The following is an 18,253-nucleotide window of genomic DNA, read 5'->3' as shown; positions in this document are numbered from 1 at the left end:
CTTCGTGGCTTCAAAGCCTTTCTTTGCTCAGTGGTTCAGGAACGATCATGCTTTGTGGGGAGTTTGGGGGAGAAAACGCTTTAGGGAGGCGATACTAATGCTTTCTGGGTGCGGTTGGGGACGCCAAGCTTCCTTCCCCAGGGTGCTGGCGTCGTGTGCACTCTGATGCTATCTGACCACGTGACCTGACCGCCGAGGCTGCTGCCTGGACACTGCTGAGCACACGCTTTGGGCAGCGGCTAGTCCGGTGGTGGCCACCTGGCCCTGCGTTGGGTGGGGACTCCAGGTTGTGCTTCGTGCTTCTCAGGCCGCTAGCCCGAGGGCTGGGCCCCGACCCTGAATGGCACGCCCAGCATCCCAGAGCAGGGCCAGGTTTGCGGAAGTACAGACGCCCGATTAGGCTCACGGAGATGTGTCTCTAGCATCACCTGAGCAGCCCTTCCTCCCAGTGACTAAAAGACCGCCTTTGACTGTCCCAGCAGACGTGAGTCCACATCCCGCCGGAGTCCAGGTAGGCAGCCTGGGGACCTCCCAGGGTTAATCCTCATGACTCTCTGTGCTTAGAAAGTGGGGGCTGCACCTGGGCTTATCCCCCCAGAGGCCATTCGGTGGGCTCATCCCTTTTGGGGTGGGGGTCTGAGGACAGGACAGGTCTTGTGATGGGGTGGGGTGGGGGCGAAGCACCTGTTGGCCAGCGAGATCACCCCATTGGTGGCATCAGCCTCCTGCTGGCACTTGATCTTCTCGGCCGTTGCTTGCTCAAATGCCGACGTCAGGTTGCTCAGATTGGCGTTGAGTTCCTGGAAAGACAAGGTGGGAAGGCCCTGAAATCGGGACACCCTTGGCTCTCCCGGGAGTAGAGGCAGCTGAGCCCTGGGAGGGCTGAGATCCCCGAGGGGCCTGAGAGCCACAAGGCCAAGAGAGGCAGCCTCCGGGGTGTTCTGGGCCCCACATCAGATGCTCAGTAATTCACAGGGGTGGCCAGGCCGACCCCTCTCAGGTGGAGATGGTGGCCAGCCGTGCCCGCGGGCCGCACTCACGGCGATCTTGTTCTTGATGCGGGAGAGCTTTTCCTGGGCCTCGGCCAGCTCGGCGTTGGCCTCCTCCAGGGCCTGCCTCTTGGGGGCCACGTCACAGTAGACCTCGTAGAAGCGGACAATGTTGATGCACCAGGAGCACAGGCCCGCGGCAGCTGTGGACTTGGAGCGGATGAACTCGGGGTCGAAGGTTGGGTTGCCTTGATAGGGCCTGGGGAGCAAGTGACAGCAGGCTGGGGACGCAGGCTCCCAACACCCGGCACCTGCCTCCAGCTCCGTATCTGTCTGCAACTCCGGCGCCCATTACGAGCCATAGGAGGAGCAGAACATTTAACTTACTGTTTTCTGGGTCTTAATGATCACAGAAAGAAGAAGAAAAGACTGAAACTCAGAATTCTGGCCTCTGGAGTGGAATTAAGGGTATGAAAAAAGTGAAAGTCACTCAGTCGTGTCCAACTCTTTGCGACCCCATGGACCATACAGTCCATGGAATTCTCCAGGCCAGAATACTGGAGTGGGTAGCCTCCCTCTTCTCCAGAGGACCTTCCCGACCCAGGAATTGAAGCAGGGTTTCCTGCAATGGAGTCGGATCCTTTACCAACTGAGCTATCAGGGAAGCCTATGAAAGGGAAAGGAAGTAGTGATTTCAAGATGAAGAAAGCTGCTTTTTCTTCCCCCCCTTAAATCCTCTGTTCCTGCTGCTTTCTATAGCTGGTTTCACTTTCATTCTGCAACCACTCCAACCCTCAGAAAACTGGTGTTTGGGGGTCCGCAACTTGCCCAGATTTATGCTGACAGGACGTGTTGGAACCAGGGCCCAGTTTTCCAGCATCACCAGTAATGCTAAGGCTCTTCAGGTGAGACTTCAAAGAGGTGATGTTACAGGTGTTATCTTACAAAGGTGATGAGGAACGGTGCCCACAGATGCAGTTAAGAAGCTCTAGAAACTAGTGTTTTTAAAATAATGGCGACATCATTGAGCGTTAACGGACTGAGCGGTCTGCAGAAGGAATTCTGAACGGATGATTCAAAAATCTTAATTGAAGTGTGATTTGAGTTTAGGTGGGGAACACAGCCCATCGCCTCCTCTATCTGGCATTTTTTACACTTTGTTTAGGCCTGTGTCTAAACAGACACTCTGTGGGTCTGTGTCTGGTAAGCACACTCCAGACAGCATGGGGAGGTGGCAGTTGCGAAGTTTGCTGGGTGACAAGGAGAAGACATTCATCATGGCACTATTTATGATGGCAGAAACAAAGACAGCCTAGACCCTCAACAGCGCAGGTATAGTTAGGTAAATTACAATTCATCTGTGGTTTTTTTAAAAAAAAGAAACAGATCAAGTGTTTTGACAAGATAGGGAAAAGATTTTTTCTCCTGCAATGTTAAGTAAAAAATAAAAAGCAGAACAGATAGTTGCATATATACAGTATTCTTTCAACTAGCAGGGGGACAATCTTGAGAAAAAAGACTGAAAGGAAGCATGCTAAATGTTAGCACAGACCACTTCCTGGAGGTGAGTGTCTAAGTGTTTTTCTTAAACTTTACACTAGTCCTTAGTCATCAAATGATTTTCATTCATCCAGCTCTCTTCTGATACAGATGGAACTGAGAGGTTGAGGTCTCACCTGGGGTCACTGGGGTCATGGGAAGGTCTCCCTCTCTCGCTTGGGGTCAGGTCAGCTTGGCCCCGAGATTGGGTTGCCGGGGGATGGCCAGGCACAGAGTGCTCACACGTGCGTGTGAGCTAAATCACTTCAGTCACGTCCGACTCTTTGCGAGCCCGTGGACTGTGGCCCCCAGGCTCCTCTGTCCACGGGATTCTCCAGGCAAGAATACTGGAGTGGGTTGCCGCGCCCTCCTCCAGGGGATCTTCCCGACCCAGGGATCGAACCTGCGTCTTTTCCGTCTCCTGCACTGGCAGGCGGGGTTCTTTGCCTCTCGTGCCCGCTGGGAAGCCTGCTCACAGGTGCAGTGCTCACCAATGCTAGTGTTACTGGATTTACGGGGCAAGACGTGGAAGTGCCCGCTCTACACACCCTTTCCAAGTCCCACCTCAGGACGGACTAGGACCTGGGGCCCTTTGCTGCAGTGACTGCACCCGGACAAATGTCTCCTTGAGCAACAAATGCAAAGAAGCTACAAGGGACTAAAAATAGCTACATGCATGCACACCTGGGACAGATTACCAACAAGATACAAGAAGGCTAAAACTCACTGCTACTTCTAAAGTGTCAGGAGCGAAAGCAGGGTCCTGTGCGTGATACCTGCACGCAGCACCACCAAGGCGGTGGGTAGACCACCCCTCCGACCTCACCCTCCAATCCACCCCTACCCTCACCCCATTTAAGAAGCCAGATCGACCAAGGTAGGGGAGACAGAGGGTGATGAGGCTCCCCCTGAGCTTGGGATCATGTTTCACCTTGATGCCCTGGTAGCTCAGGTCCAGGTAGATGCACCCAGACTCTTGCCTGCTGGCTTTGGGGTCCTGCCTTGCTCTATGCCGCCCAAGACCCTGCCCTGCCCCCAGCAAGCACAGGCTTCCCTTGGGACCACGTGGTATGGGGCCAGGGACAGGCAGGAGGAGGTTCGCGACCACACAGGGCCTGGACGTGACGTGCTCCCAACAGGATGAGACCTGGGTGGACCCCAAGGGGGCCGCCAAGCCCCGACTCACTTGAACGCTTTCAGGCAGGCCTCAGGGATGTGCTCCTTGTCGAACTTTTTCAAGGAGTCCAGGAAGGTGTCCACTTTGCCCATCATGATTTTCGCAGCTTTCCAGCTCTTGTCCTTGGGGATCTTGCCCCCGGGTGCGGTCAGAATCATCACAGCGGCCGTGACGTTGACCACGGCATCTGGAGGGGACCCGAAGGACTTCAGCTCTGTCAGGTTGTTCTGCAGAGACAGGTGGACGGACCTGAGTGGGGTTTTAGCCCCGAGCAGGACCGGGAGGTCCCTGGCGATGACCCCATGGCATCTCCTCTCAGCTCAGGGGTCCCAGTCCCTGATTCTTCCTCCTCCTCTTGCCCTTACCTTGTTCAGGGTGTCAAGGGCTTCTTGCGCGGCCAGCAGGGCCGGCTCTGCCTTGGCCAGGTCCGTTTCACAGGCCTTTTGTTTCTCGGTGACATTCTAGAAGGAAGCCAGACGGGAAAGATGGACGCTGGGGTCCATTTGGATGGCGCGTGTGAAGGGGGACCCTGAAGGGCCACAAGGAGGGGTGAGGAGGGTCACCGTCTGGAACCCACCTTCCTGTCCCCCAACGCCTGCTGGCTCCTTTGCCTTAAAACACTCAGGCCAGAAGGTGCTGGGCCATCAGCTGACTTAGGATTCAGGAAGGGGAACAGTGCCTTCTCTTGGCTCCAGCTTCCAGGCCCAGAGGAGAAACCTGGGGCCATGCAGGCCACCCCCCCAGGGCTTTGAGGCCTCTCTTGGTGCCATTGTGTAATCCCTCCAGACTGGGCCGGTTTCGGAGGTGAAGGCCACCCTCCTCTTAAAGTGAGAACACCCTTATTCACACATGCATGCGTTCACTCGTTGGGTCGGGAAGAACCTCTCTGAGCTTCCAGGCACCAGAGAGATGGGGAGAGGCTTCCTATCGATCAATCAGGACCCAAGTGACAGCAGAGGGAGATAAAGAAGGCCGTGGGGGCTGGGAGCTGTGCTGGGCACGGGGGAGGGTGGACAGAAGGAAGAGGGTCCCTCTGCAAAGAACCTCCCAGAGAAGCCCACCCTGTGCCTGACTGTAGGGAACAGGGTGTGGAAGGCACTGACTCGGCCGGCGGTGCTGGGAGCAGCCCTCAGCCTCCCTGGTGCATGCCTGGTTGGGCCCTTTGGGGTTCAGGGGTTGGAGAGGGGTGGGCGCCCAGACGTTAATCTGCATGTGAGTATCAAAAGGCAGGTCCCAGGGTTCAGGGTGCAGGTGTGGGCCCTGGCTCGGATCCTGGCTGTATCACTTGCTAATTTTGAGACATCAGGCACGTTTCCGGCCACCCTAACAGGGCTATGGTCATGCAGCTGACCGTGAGGGAAGGAGGGGAGCTCCTGGGACCCTTCCTCGTTCCAGCGCTGGTGGGAAGGAATCAGGCTTCCCCCTCCTGTCAGCCATGGGAGGAGGCTGACTCAGGCCCTTTCAAGAGACAGCAGACAATTCCTGAGGCTCTTAATTTAGACCCTCAGGCAGAGGCATGACTGATGGTGCAAAGGGTGCGCAGACAGGGTGATGAGAAATCAGCCCAACCACAGGGGCCTTCAGCGTGGAGCCCACCAGAGGCGGGGGTTTGGGAACCTCTGGGGGTTCCCAGTGTAGGAAGTCCGAGGCCCAGGGCTCCGAGGCCATCTTCTCAAGCCTTGATGTGCTCATATGAGCATGTCCCTCAGATGCAGACCTGGGGTCTGGGAACCTGCATTTCTTACCAGCTCAGGAGATGCCACTGCAGGGCCCTGGGAGGACAGCCCTCTGCTGAGCCGGAGGCCCTGCATTTGGCTGAGGTGCCCTCCCTGCAGGGGTCCTGCTGGGTTGCCCGGGCCCATAGGGAGATACTGGTCACTCAGGGAAGGCGCCCGGTCAAGCAGAGCTGCCCACTGCCTACCTTGTTGATGACCTCCACCTTGATCTCCTCCTCGTCTGCAATGGCTTTCTCCTTGCTGACTTTCTCGGTCTCCACACCCACCACATGGATCAGCTTGTCTGCGTTCTCGTTTTTCTGCTTGAGCTCTGCCTCCTGAACCGCCAGCTTGGCTTTTAAATCGTCCACCTGGAGGGGGAGGTGAGGAAGACAGGCAGGCTGGGGTCCTGGCCAGTTGCTTACTGCTCCCTGGGATGCATTTCTCAGTGCTTTTCCAGCTTCTCCAGGGTAAGTATTCATTGAGCGCCAGCTGTGTACACAGGGTCATCACAAGTATAAGACCCGTTCCTGAGGCTCGGGGAGGCGGCAGTCAAGGTGGCCGGGGTGCCGAGGAGTTTTAGGGAGGCTGGTGGGTCTGTGAGAGCTGGGGTTTGGGGATGAAGTGCTCCCTTGGGTGCTTGGGTGAGGCCCCAGGTGGCTGGGTGGAGGGGGTACTGGGAAGTGGTAAGTGATGGGGTGAGACATCCTTCCCCATCTGGGTGATTTCTGCCATCGGGGAAGCCCTTGGGGTGCTGCAACTGCCCTCTCCTGGGCTCATTCACTGTGTCCTAGGACCACTTCCGGAAAGTACATCTGGGGAAAAAGGAACGCCTGCTGGGCTGGGCTCCTCTTTCCTCTCCAGGGAGGGGGCAGGCCACTTCTTGGCTCCTGTAAGTGCTTTCTTGGACATCCCCCACCACTGTGTCCCCCTCTCGACCCCCATGGGGTGGCCGGACGCGTGCAGCACTGTCTGTGTCAGGGGGCGTTCCCCACCTGCACCTTTGGCTGGGAGGCAGGGACTCGGGGGCTGTTTACCAGGCCCCCCGGGGAGATGCCAACAGTGGGCAGTAAAGAGAGAGCCCGGGCTATACCAGGGAAGACTCTCAAAACCAGGCAGAAGACTGAAAAATTAACGTGGCGTGAAAGTACAGCAGACACTATTCCATCAGGACAGGGCAGTGTGAATGGCGCTCCAGGATGGACCCACCTTCAAGGGCTGCGCTCGACGGGATGAGCAAACCCCTCCAGACTCAGGGCCCCTCGCTCCCCCAGGAAGCACCTGCCGTAGCATCAGCATCCCAAGAGGATCTGGAACTCACTGTCAAGATCAACACCCTCACTCTGGTTTACAAGTGGCAGCTTCCCCAAGGCAGGGGTCCCGGTCCCCTTACTGACATGTCACACATCCGGGGGAAGGTTCCAGAAGCACGTCCCGTGGCCCCGCTCTCCTCTCACCTGAGAGGCCGTGCTCTGCAGCTTCATTAGCCCGTTCTCCAGCCTCTCGATTTTGGCGACCAGCTCCATCCTCTTCTTGGCCAGCAGGTTCTGGTATAGCTTGATCTGCTCCAGGAAGGTTTTGGGCGTGGTGTAGTTGTAGCGCCGCTCGGTGGCCAGGTACACCTTGGACATCTCGTTGACGGTCGTGTGCACATAGGACATGAAGAGGCTGATGGAGGCCTTGACTTCCAGCTGCAAAGGCAAGGCAGGCCATGCACTCCCCAGCGCCCTGGCGGGAGGGATCCCAGGAAGAGGAGGCTGCTGGCCACAGTGGAGCACAGGGTGGGTTCCCTTACTTGCCAAAGACCCTGGATAAGAGGTACTCCCCTCTCAGTCTTGGCAGCTCAGGTGCCCAATGAAGCTCGAGACAACAAGGCCTGCAGGGCTCTCATGGGCAATGGTGACATGGCACCACCAGGGCACCTCTCACAGCCGAGGTTATGGCTGTCCTATGAGTCACACATTCATGTAGTCAACATAGTTGAATAACCAGGTAAGTCTGCAAGCATGTATTGGGCATTTCCTGTTGCGGGCCTGGGGAGTTAGAAACTCCTTTCCCAGCCTCCTCTGTCCTGTGTCCATGTCAGGATCACAGCCCTTACCACCTGGGTCCCCCCAGCCTGCCCGAAGATAAGCACTGGGAGGTTTGCCCCATGAATTGTCTGAGCAACATTTGTACACGCTTGCTGCTGCTGCTGCTGCTGAGTCACTTCAGTCGTGTCCGACTCTGTGTGACCCCATAGACTGAAGCCCACCAGGCTCCCCCGTCCCTGGGATTCTCCAGGCAAGAACACTGGAGTGGGTTGCCATTTCCTTCTCCAGTACACACGTGCTAAGTCGCTTCAATTGTTTGACTCTTTGCGACCCCATGGACAGCAGCCCGCCAGACTTCTCTGTCCACTGGGATTCTCCAGGCAAGAATACTGGAGTGGGTTGCCATTTCCTTCTCCAGGGGATCTTCCCCACTCAAGGATCAAACCTGGGTCTCCTCCATTGTAGGCAGGTTCCTTACTAATTGAGCTAGCAGGGAAGCCCTTCTTTATCACTAGCGCCACCTTAATTTGGGAAGGTATTCATCCGACACATGTTTCTTTGGCATTTACTTGGCAGCCCTCCCTGGGGCCAGTGCTGGAGCCATTCCCTGGCCCCAGGAGGCCCCTGCCTCTACGGTCACTCGGGGCATGGAGGACACACGGTCAGAGCGGCACTCCCAGGAATGGCTCCTCCTGTGACTGAATGCTCTCACGGTGCAAGCAGGGAACTTTGCCCATCTTTAAAAGCCAGGGAGGGGGTCAATTTCAGGCTTATTTTATCCCACTGAATATGTGTTCAAAATAAATCAGACACAATAACCACGTGGGATTTTTTCTAGGCTTGCGATCACTTGCATCAGCTGGGTCAGAGTTTAATGATCATATCTAGGCCAGCAATGAACTCAAATGGTGAATGTGGGCACTGTCTTTTGATAAAAGAAAAACACTGTGAATGAAAGGGAAAAAATAAAAGAAGACTTATATTGCCCCATTGTACTTGACTTGTACTTGTCTTGCCTATAAAAGGTAGGTTACAGGTGAGGGAGCAGCCCTGGGCAGAGCCCCGTGGGCTGAGCCATGTTGGGGCCCAAGGCAGGAGGAAAACGTGTGCACTTGTATACACGTATCAAAGTAAACATGAGCTCTGCAACAGGCTCCCACCAGGGACTATGTTCAAAGCCCGAGCTTCTCATCTGTTCTCACGTGGGCATCACACCTCCCTGAACCGGCCCTGTGGAGCCCAGAACCTCCCGCCGGTTGAAATGACCATTGCCCTGTCAGAGTGACTCGGGCTCAAGATCAACGGATGGCCTTTGTTTATAAGTTTGATATTTTGAATGTTTCAGCATTGATTTCTTAAAAATACCGTGTTAAAACATCGCTGATCTTAGTGAAGTTTTTGGTGCCCCCTTAAGTTTTGCACCCAAGGCGAGTGCCTCACCCTAATCCTGTCCCTTGAGGTAGATGATGGGGACCCTTCCTCCCGGCTCTGCGCCCCGAGACTCACTTGAATCCCCTCCGTCTCCTCAAGGAAGCGTGCGCTGACAGACACCAGAGCGTCCTCCGGCCACTCGTGGAACCAGTTGATGGCCGTGCAGTTGACCACAGCGGGGAATTTTCTTGCACGCACTCGCAGGATGGAGCCCACGGGGGAGAAACACAGGATCACCTAGATGAGGGCACAGAGGATGCTCGCGGGGGGACGGCAGTGCCAAATGGTGCCGCTTTTGCAGACATCCTGTTTGGAAGGGAAACTCTGTGCGTGGTGTTTGTCTCCAAGTGCAGGGGGTGCGGGGTGGTGCGGAGAACATTCACCATTCTGGGCAAGAAGTGTGGCCATTGCATGATGTGGGGGTGCAGGGGAGCCCAAGCCCTCCTGAGGTGGCCCTCGCAAAGAGGGAAGGATGGCTGGGTGCCGGAGGGAGAGGGGAGTGGGCATCCATGCTGGGCAGCGAGGACGCAGGTCCCTTTAGCAGGTCTGGTCCTTGCGGGGAGGGAAGTACGAGAAGAGCAGCGTCACCTGGCCGAGGGTGGGGAGGGGAGAGGGCAGCCGTCCTACTGGACACAGACCAGAAGGGAGAGAAGGACCCAACATGCACTCAGTCTAACTCGGGTAGCTTAGCCAGCATCCCCCAAGAGGGAATGTGGAAGGTCAAGGTGAACCAATCTATTTAAACGTGCTCTGTGGGGGAGGAGTGCATACAGAAAACACTTCTTTTCTGCCACGGGGCACTAATAACAGCCCACCTCCACCAGGCAGCCCACTGGAACTCTCCTAAGAGTTTTCCACTTCCTATGTGAGGCAGAACAGCCTCCAACTCCTCCCCGAGTGAAGACCTAGCCCAGAAGATCCCCCAGAACCCTGCAGGTCCCAGGACCCCCTACCTTCAGGTTCCTGCGCACTTTGTCAATGAAGAACTTCCAGCACGCTTCCCGGGTGTCTGTCAGGCCGAGGGACTTCACCTGGGGCCGCATGGAGGAGATGATGTTCTCCACCTCGTCATCCATGAACAGCCCCGGGATCTCTCCCGAGGCCAGCAGGTCGTTGATCAGCACCAGGAACTGCTCCTCAGCCACCTGGGAGTCGGTCATCAGGAATACCGAGGGAACGTTCTTCACTGCCGACTTGATGTACTGGGTGCCAAGGTCGAGCTGGACCCGAGGAAGACACCCTCAGAGGTCTCGCCGAGGAGATGCTTGTTCAGAAGCATCTCCCATCACCACCCAGGGCTGGGGGGGGCACCCGCAGATCAGCCCCATAAGAAACAGCAGGGTCTGTAGATGGAAACTTAGGGCCTCGAGGGGAGGAGGCCCACTTGTGGAGGCACCACTCGCCACAGCACCAAACTGGAAGCACCCCCGGGGTCCCTGGGCTGCTGACACATGGCTGGCCCCTCACTCAGCTTAAAGCATTTCTTCAGAGGGTCCGGCCCAGCTCTGGGGGCCACTACTCTGGCCTTGGGAAGAGGGCTCCCAGAAGTCAAAAGCATGCTGCTGCCTGGCCTGGGGACTATGTGTAGGGGGCCTGGGGAGCTGACCCAGCGGGTGGGAGCCCGGCTAAGCCCCCATGCCGAGTGCAGGCAGAATGCCGGCCCACGGCGAGGGAATCATCTCTCCCTTATTGCGCCACCCAGTTCTAGCCTTTGTGGGTCACCGGGGCTCCTGCGGCACCCCCCGCCCACCATCACCCTGGAGCAATCTCTGCTGTCTTCAAGCCATCTTCCATTTTGTCCCAGAACACCACCGCATCCTGCCCCTCCTCTGCCCAAACGTCCTTGATGGTATCTTGTTTTCTTGGGACCATGTCCAGGATTTTCCATGAGGCACAGGATGGCCCTCGGGCTTGGATTCTGACCCTTCCCCCACCTCCAAGTCTCCAGCTTCCAGTGGGGGCCCATGGCTGTTGGTATGACTTTATAATATAATCATGAACGTATCTGTTATACTAACAGCATATACGTTGTTAACTTCTTACTGCAATACTACTCTCAGAACAATAATAATACATCTTCTAACCGTTCAGGAGTCTGCTTCCCCTAATAGGATGCAAGGTCCTGTAGCTCTGTTTATAGCTGTCCTTCCTTCCGAATCTACAGAAGCTACTTAATAAATGATGACAAAGGATGAGTGCAAAGCTGGCTCGTCAAGGGTGCAGGAGCAGTGAACTGGGGCGACACAGATCACAGAGCTGCTGCAGTTCAAGCCGGGGAATAAAATAGCAACAGCCACGGGTGGTCCCAGGGTGAAGTAACGGGAACGAAGCCCTCACAAGGGCAAAGAGTATGATGCAATCATGAAGATAAGAGCAATATGATTAAGCTAACAGACTAGAAGCTTTATCAGTGGAGAAAACTCAGTACCGCTACACGGCTCTGGGTGCAAGGATTCTCTCCACTCTGAGAGCACTTGGGGGTCAGTGAGGACCCGCTCGGCTCAGCTGAGAATCCACACACGCTGATTCAACCCAGGAAGCATGATCTACATTATGAAGAACTCATCCTTAAGGCTTGGGTTTACAAATTAGAGCTGGCTAGTGTCTGATAGAAAGAGTAGCTGCACTGGGGACTCTGACAGGCTGGACGCTCACCTGGAGGCTGCAGTCCTTGGCACAGCCTGAGAGCAGGACCGACAGACAGCTGACCATCCCCGTTATCCTTCCTGGGGCCCCAGCCCACAGACCACCCCGCCCTCTTGCTGAGGTCCCAGGGCACCAGGCTCTGGTGGGGATCCAGACCATCCCCCACTCCCCCCAAGGCCACCTGGCCAGTGACTGCCTAGGAGCCTTGAGCGGAGGGGTGGGTCCCCTGGGCCAGCCTCATCCTGGCCCACAGAAGCACCAAGGCAAAGAGAGAGACACCGTGGGACACGGTCAAATCAATTTCAGCTCTAATCTGAGCGGCGGCCATGATAAGCTCTAAACTAATCATGTTGGACTAGCTCACAGTTCCCCGAGAGAGCAAATTTTCCGGAAAAATAAATCAATAAAAAGCCTCGGCAGCACGTCCTGGGGATGGGAGACCTGTTTGAGCTAATGTTTATTCAGTTAATTCAGAGAGCAGCCCTCGCAGAACCCCAAGCAGGCGGTGAGACCACTAGTTAGTACCGGTTCTGAATGATTGAATCTGGAAAACCGGGAAAGACAAGGCGGCAGGCCATGATAACCAGAGGCGAGAACCCAACCCCCTCACCGCTGTTATCTGAGGGGACTCCAGATCTCATCTACTGGAAACCCGCACTTCCATTTACCTTAGGCACACGGCCACGGGCCCTGGCCGAATACGTCCCTGACCTTTGCCGTCTTGAGATAAAGACCCTGCTGGTGACCATCCCAGGCTCTGTATCAGATGCTCCATTTCGGGGAGTGGGAAGACTCCTCCTCCCCCGCCCTCCTCCCACTGCCAAGGACGGCTTATTGAGAGGCGACGCCCTCACCTTGAGGTCTGGGATCCCGTAGCCCTTCTTGAGGGTGATCTGGAACACGTCCAGGGCACTGATGTACGCGGCCAGGCGGGAGAGGCTCTGCTTGCCGCTGCCACCCACCCCCACCAGCAGGGCATTGCCCCGTGGGGACTCCAGGATGCGATTGATCCTGCAGATGTGGGCCACTGCATCCTCAAACAGCACCTGAAAAGAAGCCGGGCCGGAGAGACCCCAGGTGTCTCACCGGCAGGATGCACCTCTCTTGCTCGTCTCCCGACCCCAGCCCCACCGCTGCCCGCTCGAGCCCTGGCTCACCAGGTTCATGACTGCGTTGACCTCATTGTAACTGTCCAGGACTTCCACCAGGAGCTTGTTCAGCGGAGCCAGGTCGGTCACTGGCAGGTATTTGGGGTCTCCGATCCCGTGAGCAAAGTGGCAGAAGATGTTTGGTTTGGCGAATAGGAGCTCATCACCGAGATCCTAGATGTTGGTTGGGGGGAGACACTGCTCTGGTGGCCACCACGGGCCCATGGAGCCTAAGCAGAAGCCCCGGCATCTTGCCCGATGGCCTCAGGAGGCCAGGCCATGTCTGCTGGGGCCCACACTGATGCTGCCAGGGGCCCTGCAAACTGCTGGGCAAAAGCCCATGGTCTGTGTCCCACTGGGAATGAACCGACAGTCCAGAAAAACGATTCCACCATGCAAACCCCAGACCCACCAGCGGAGCATGTTACCCTGAGCAGAGCTGTGTCTGCGTGGTGGCTGGAGGGAGAGGTCTTCACTTCCTGACCTGCTGAGTGCGCCTCTCCTCCTCGCTTGGGCCACCCCCATAGGGCAAAGCCATCTCGTGGGACCCAACGTGGTCCTTCCATCCCCATCCCAGGGCCCTTGCAAGGAGGAGAGGATTGCTGGGGGCCCCTACTCTCTCTGTCCCTCGGAACCTTCCTGGGCTCGGCAGGGCGACCTGGTGGCTTGACTCACATCGAAGAACTTCTTGGTGGATGCGATGGTGACCCTGCGCAGCGTGTCCTGGTCCTTCTCATCCACCATCTTGTCGCCATACACGCGTTCGGCCTCGTGCAGCCAGAGGCGGACGAGGTCCAGCGGCAATTTCAGGATCTCTGAGGTGGAGAACAGGAGCCCCTGCCGCAGAGGCGGGATGGTCAGCATCCTTAGGTGTGTTGGGAGGCAAGCTAAGTGCCGCTTCATATCAAATGAGAATAGTGGCCACTTTCCCAGGAAGTGATCCGGTAGAGTGGGACAGTAGCCACTCGGGGCCCAGGAAACTAGAGGCTGCCTAGGCCACAAGTCCTGGAGGTTGAAGGGGGTGTCTGTGGCCTGAGAGATGGTGGGGGGGGATTCTCTTCACTGGACAGGGTTAAGGGCTGCCCCCCTCTAATGGGGTGGATGGCGGAGAAAGGGGCAAGGGCGAGCCGACAATGGGAGGCCTCGAAGCAGCCATCAAGCTCAAGCTCTGCAGCCAGCCTGCCCGGCCTGGCCTAGCTCAGCTCCTTGCCAACCAAGTGACCTGGCAAGTTCAACGGGTGCTTATTTTCCAGGCCCCTGTCCTGGGTTCTGGGAGTGCAGCGATGACGGGACAGACTCTGCCTTCACGGAGCTCCCCTTGCAGCGGGGAGACGGAACCAGACAGACAAAGTCACAAGGTAATTGCATGTTGTGATGTGCGCTATGACATACATGGGGACAGTGGGACAGGGTGTGTGGGGAGGGGGAGGGGCCTCTCGGGGGCACGGCGTTTGAGCTGACACTTGAGATGGGAGGAGATGGGCGTGACTTAACCTCCCTGAGCCTTGGACTCCCCATCTGCAAAAATGGGGATAGCTGAGCATTGTGTGTTGTGTGGAGGAAACGGGGATGCAAGTGGCCAAACCCAGTGGCTAGTTCAGTCCATCCACAAGAGGAAACATCACCACCACCACCGTCAAGACTCACCCTGTCACCACCCCCACGCCCGCCACCACATTGCCACCACCACCACCATTACTGCCATTATCATCGTCATCACCATGACTCCCACCATTACCATCAGCCCCATCATTATCACCAGCACCACCACAATCACCACCATTATCACTATCAGCATGGTCACCATCAGCATCAGCACCATCACCATAGTTACCATCACCATAGTTACCATCGTTACTATCAGCATCAGCACCACCATCCCCATCATTACCATAGTTACCATTATCACCATCATTACTATCAGCACCACCATAGTTACCATCACCACCATCATTACTACCTCCACGGTCACCACCCTCATCATCGTCTGTCATAACCATCATCACGTCAGATCCCCCTCCATCACTGTCATCCATCCGTAGGTCACTTTGCTTTCTCTCCCGAGAATGGCAGAGGAGGAGAGCATCCATGGATCAGGCATTGGCCATAAGCTGGCATTACATAGCGCTAGAAGAGCAGTACCTGGAAAATATTGGAGAGGTCCCTGAGGTTGAACACATAATGAAACTTAATGGCCGTGGGAAGAAACGTTGATGTCACTTTCTGGTGCAGGGCTGTTCCAGGAAAAAGACACATCGATTCTTGTGCACTCTTAATGGCCTCAGGAAGTGCAAAGCTTAAGCTACAGTTTCTAAAGCAAATGGACTGTGAGACGGTGACAATTTAAGTAAGAAATCTGCAGGGGGAGGGATTCTGCCGCTCTGCTCATGTGTCAATCATTGCTGTATACAGAATTTCCTATCCTCCGCCTCCCCCCTTGAGCAATTGGATCTCATAATACCCTCTGCTGAAACACAGCGTCATTGAAAAAAAATATTGATTTGAAAGTATAAATAAAATATTTAGCAGGGGAAAGTATGAAGCTGCTCTCGGCCCCGTAACACAGCGGGTCTTACGGACAGGAGAAGGGGTGAAGCTGGCTGGCTCACCCAGGGCGGAGGCCACCAGGTGGCTGCTCATCCTTTGGACCACAAGGGGTGCCGAGCGGTAGGACAGGTGCTGGGTCAGAATGGTGCTGTAGATGCTCGTGAGGGCCTCCTGGCCTGGGAAGCTCACCGCAAACACGCAGAAGTGGCGCTGCCCAGAATAAGCAGAGACCCTCGTCAGGCCGTGCGTGCGGACCAGCCGGGGGCAGGGCCGCCTTCCTGGGGAGCAGACTCTGTCCTCCTCTCCTGGTGTCTTGTGGGCGTGGTCAGAGTGGACAGGTTCCCCCAAGCCTTGCGTGTGGTGAGACCCTCCCTTAGATACTGATTCCATCTCAAAACAGCCAAATTCACGTCCTGCTCTTTGGAAACAATTTGATGGAGGCCAAAGAGTGTCTCAGAGCAGCCTGGGTTTACATTTCAGACCTTTATCTGCTCAAGATAATTCAGGGTGAAGTCCTGCCTGGATTAGACACAGTACAGGATATCCTGCTGTCTAAATTTCATACAGAATTTTTTTTGTTTTAGTACAAATACATCTCAAACATCGTATGGGACATGATTTGCTGTTTATCTGAAATTCAGACTTGCCCAGGCATCTGTATTTTCATTTGCTAAATCTGGCAGCCTCTTGACATCCCCACGAATGTGTTGACATCCGAAGGGCAGGGGTGTGCTCCAGGGAAAGCCAGCCTGCCGCCCCCACCACCCCACATCCATGCTCTTGTTCTCATTGGACGAATGAGCTTTAGACTCATGCAGCCGACCGAGACAAGTGCAGTTTGTGCCCACCTGAAGTCTGGGGTCGATGGTGAAGGACCCCGAAGTGGGGTTCATGCACGCCACGTACTGACAGTTGTGGACGTCCTTCAGCGTCAGCTTCTGTCGGTCGTACCTGCGTGGGGGAGGTCAGCATCAAGCCCTGCTGCTGACACCCAGGAGCCACTCCCGGCAACCCACATACCCCGGTCACGCCTTGCATATGGTTTAAAAAAAAAAAAAAACCTTGGGACTTCCCTCCTAGTCCAGTGGCTAATGCTCTGCACCCTCAGGGCAGGGGGCCCAGGTTCAACCCCTGGTCAGGGAACTAGATCCCACACAGTGCAACTAAAGATCCTACGTGCCAAAACAAAGATCAAGTATCGCACGTGTGGTAACTAAGGCCTGGTACAGCTAAACAAATGAAAGAAAGAAAGGGAAAGTGAAGTCGCTCAGTCACGTCCGACTCTTTGCAACCCCATGGATTGCAGCCTAAGAGGCTCCTCTGGCCATGGGATTTTCCAGGCCAGAGTGGGTTGCCATTTCCTTCTCCAGGAGATCTTCCCAACCCAGGGATCAAACCCGTGTCTCCTACATTGTAGGCAAACACTTTACCACCTCAGCCACCATAAACCTCAATAAATATTGACTATACGTGAAATGGCCAACTGTACTTCATGCTCTAGAGAAAAAAAAAAAATTCTTTTTTTTGAGAAAATCTTTGAAACGGGAGGCACCAGAGTGGCTCATTATGCAGGTCTGGGAGTACGTTTCAGCTCAACTGGGACTCTAGGGAGGCTGGCTAACCCCTCTGTGCCTTGACCTCCCCACCCTGGACCCCCCAGGCCTGAAGCCCCGTCAGCCTGGTCCTGTGCCCCAGCCCTGCCTCCCCGCCCTGTGGCAGACCCCTTCCCCCGCCTACCAGTGCCCGTGATCCATGTGTTGTCGGATGAGGGTGTGGGGGGCCACCGTCCCGTACTTGTCCACCTCGGGCATGTTCATGTCGTCGATGAAGTAGATCAGCTTCTTGGTGCCTGGCGGTCCATAGTTCCGCCCTGATTTCTTCTCCAGCGGCTTTTCAAGAACCCCTAGAGAAGGGAATGGGGTAGCCCCCGCAGTGCCTGGTCGATCCCAGAGGCAGCGGCCCAAAGGATAGCCCTGGGGGGCACCAAGGACAGGCAGGTTGGACTCCAGCCACCCGGGGAGGGAAGGAGAGAGGGGTGGGCACCATGGGTCCCAGGCAGAGGGGCAGGAAACTTGCGTCATTGACCTTGGGCCACCCGAAACTGGCTGTGAGCTCCCTGTGGGATCTAGTACCCCATTATGGGGACGGAGACCAGTGGGTGGGGGGCATGGGAAGAGGAGAGGCAGCTGGTGAGCTCCTGGGGCTGTGGTAAGAAGGGACGGGGGACGGCGGGGTGGGATCGGGGCGCAGCACATCAGACAAGGGTGAGCGGGTGTGTCCAGGCCAGGCAGTGAGCGTGTCCTCGGCCTCACCCTGCAGCATGGCCGAGGTCGTGTAGAAGTTGAAGGGCACGGCCTGCACCAGGTAGTCGTCTGTGCTCAGGCTGTCCAGCTTGTCCCCCATCAGCACCGACTTGCCTGTCCCCGCGTTCCCCACCAGCATGACCGGCCACGACTTCTCCATGAGCAGGTCCATGAAGTAGCGGATGCGGATGGTTTCGGTGGTATGCACCAGCGAGGCCTGGCCAGGGGCGGAGCGGGGGGGCGGGAAGATGTCGGGGGAGGAGCCCTGACCTCAGACAGACCCGGGCCTCCAGGTCCCATCTCCGGACAGACTTGCAGACCTGGGCAGTGTGTTAAATGCCCCAGTCTTACGGAAAAGGTCCTACTGATGGGAACTGTTTGCGACTGGACGTCCCGACGAGAAGCGTGGGGTGGGACTCTGAGTCCCGCTCCTCAGCCGTCATCCATCGTCACTGTTCTGGGCCGTTTACCTGCAGTGGGACGTCGGGGTCCAGCTCAAAGGCGGGCACTTTGTCCGTCCACGGTAGGAACTTCTTGGTGTCCGGGTCTATGTAGTAGTCGAAGACCGTCCCCTGCGAGGGGAACTTGATCGTCTTAAACTCATTGATCCACCACCTGCTGAACTCGACCCGATAATCTACAAGCTGTTGGGAGACAAAAGTGAGGCTCAGAAAGGGCCCCGCTGGCAGGGACGCCGGGAGATCGCGCCTGGGTGGCAGGCCGCT

The 18,253-nt window shown here is 56.3% G+C and overlaps 1 protein-coding gene across 1 annotated transcript in view; it reads right to left on the bottom strand.

Annotated features, from left to right (window-relative positions):
* DNAH17 (dynein axonemal heavy chain 17) overlaps nt 1-18,253 on the bottom strand; it is a 120,533-nt gene that overhangs the window by 20,288 nt on the left and 81,992 nt on the right. Inside the window, exons 46-62 of the mRNA XM_055408447.2 lie at nt 17,999-18,172; nt 17,538-17,745; nt 16,963-17,128; nt 16,074-16,176; nt 15,288-15,435; nt 14,821-14,912; nt 13,354-13,515; nt 12,688-12,852; nt 12,385-12,576; nt 9,838-10,104; nt 8,960-9,121; nt 6,878-7,111; nt 5,627-5,791; nt 4,071-4,166; nt 3,715-3,932; nt 1,041-1,248; nt 685-800 (exon numbers count right to left, since the gene is read on the bottom strand). Coding sequence (XP_055264422.2) covers nt 685-800; nt 1,041-1,248; nt 3,715-3,932; nt 4,071-4,166; nt 5,627-5,791; nt 6,878-7,111; nt 8,960-9,121; nt 9,838-10,104; nt 12,385-12,576; nt 12,688-12,852; nt 13,354-13,515; nt 14,821-14,912; nt 15,288-15,435; nt 16,074-16,176; nt 16,963-17,128; nt 17,538-17,745; nt 17,999-18,172 — 2,876 coding nt within the window. The remainder of the gene's footprint in view (nt 1-684; nt 801-1,040; nt 1,249-3,714; nt 3,933-4,070; nt 4,167-5,626; nt 5,792-6,877; nt 7,112-8,959; nt 9,122-9,837; nt 10,105-12,384; nt 12,577-12,687; nt 12,853-13,353; nt 13,516-14,820; nt 14,913-15,287; nt 15,436-16,073; nt 16,177-16,962; nt 17,129-17,537; nt 17,746-17,998; nt 18,173-18,253) is intronic.

Source organism: Moschus berezovskii, chromosome 20, assembly GCF_049115385.1.
Source record: "Moschus berezovskii isolate FMDL1 chromosome 20, NW_MosBer_1.0, whole genome shotgun sequence".
NCBI lineage: Eukaryota > Metazoa > Chordata > Mammalia > Artiodactyla > Moschidae > Moschus > Moschus berezovskii.
The sequence above is the reverse complement of the archived record's forward strand: the minus strand, read 5'-3'. Positions and strand labels throughout refer to the sequence as shown.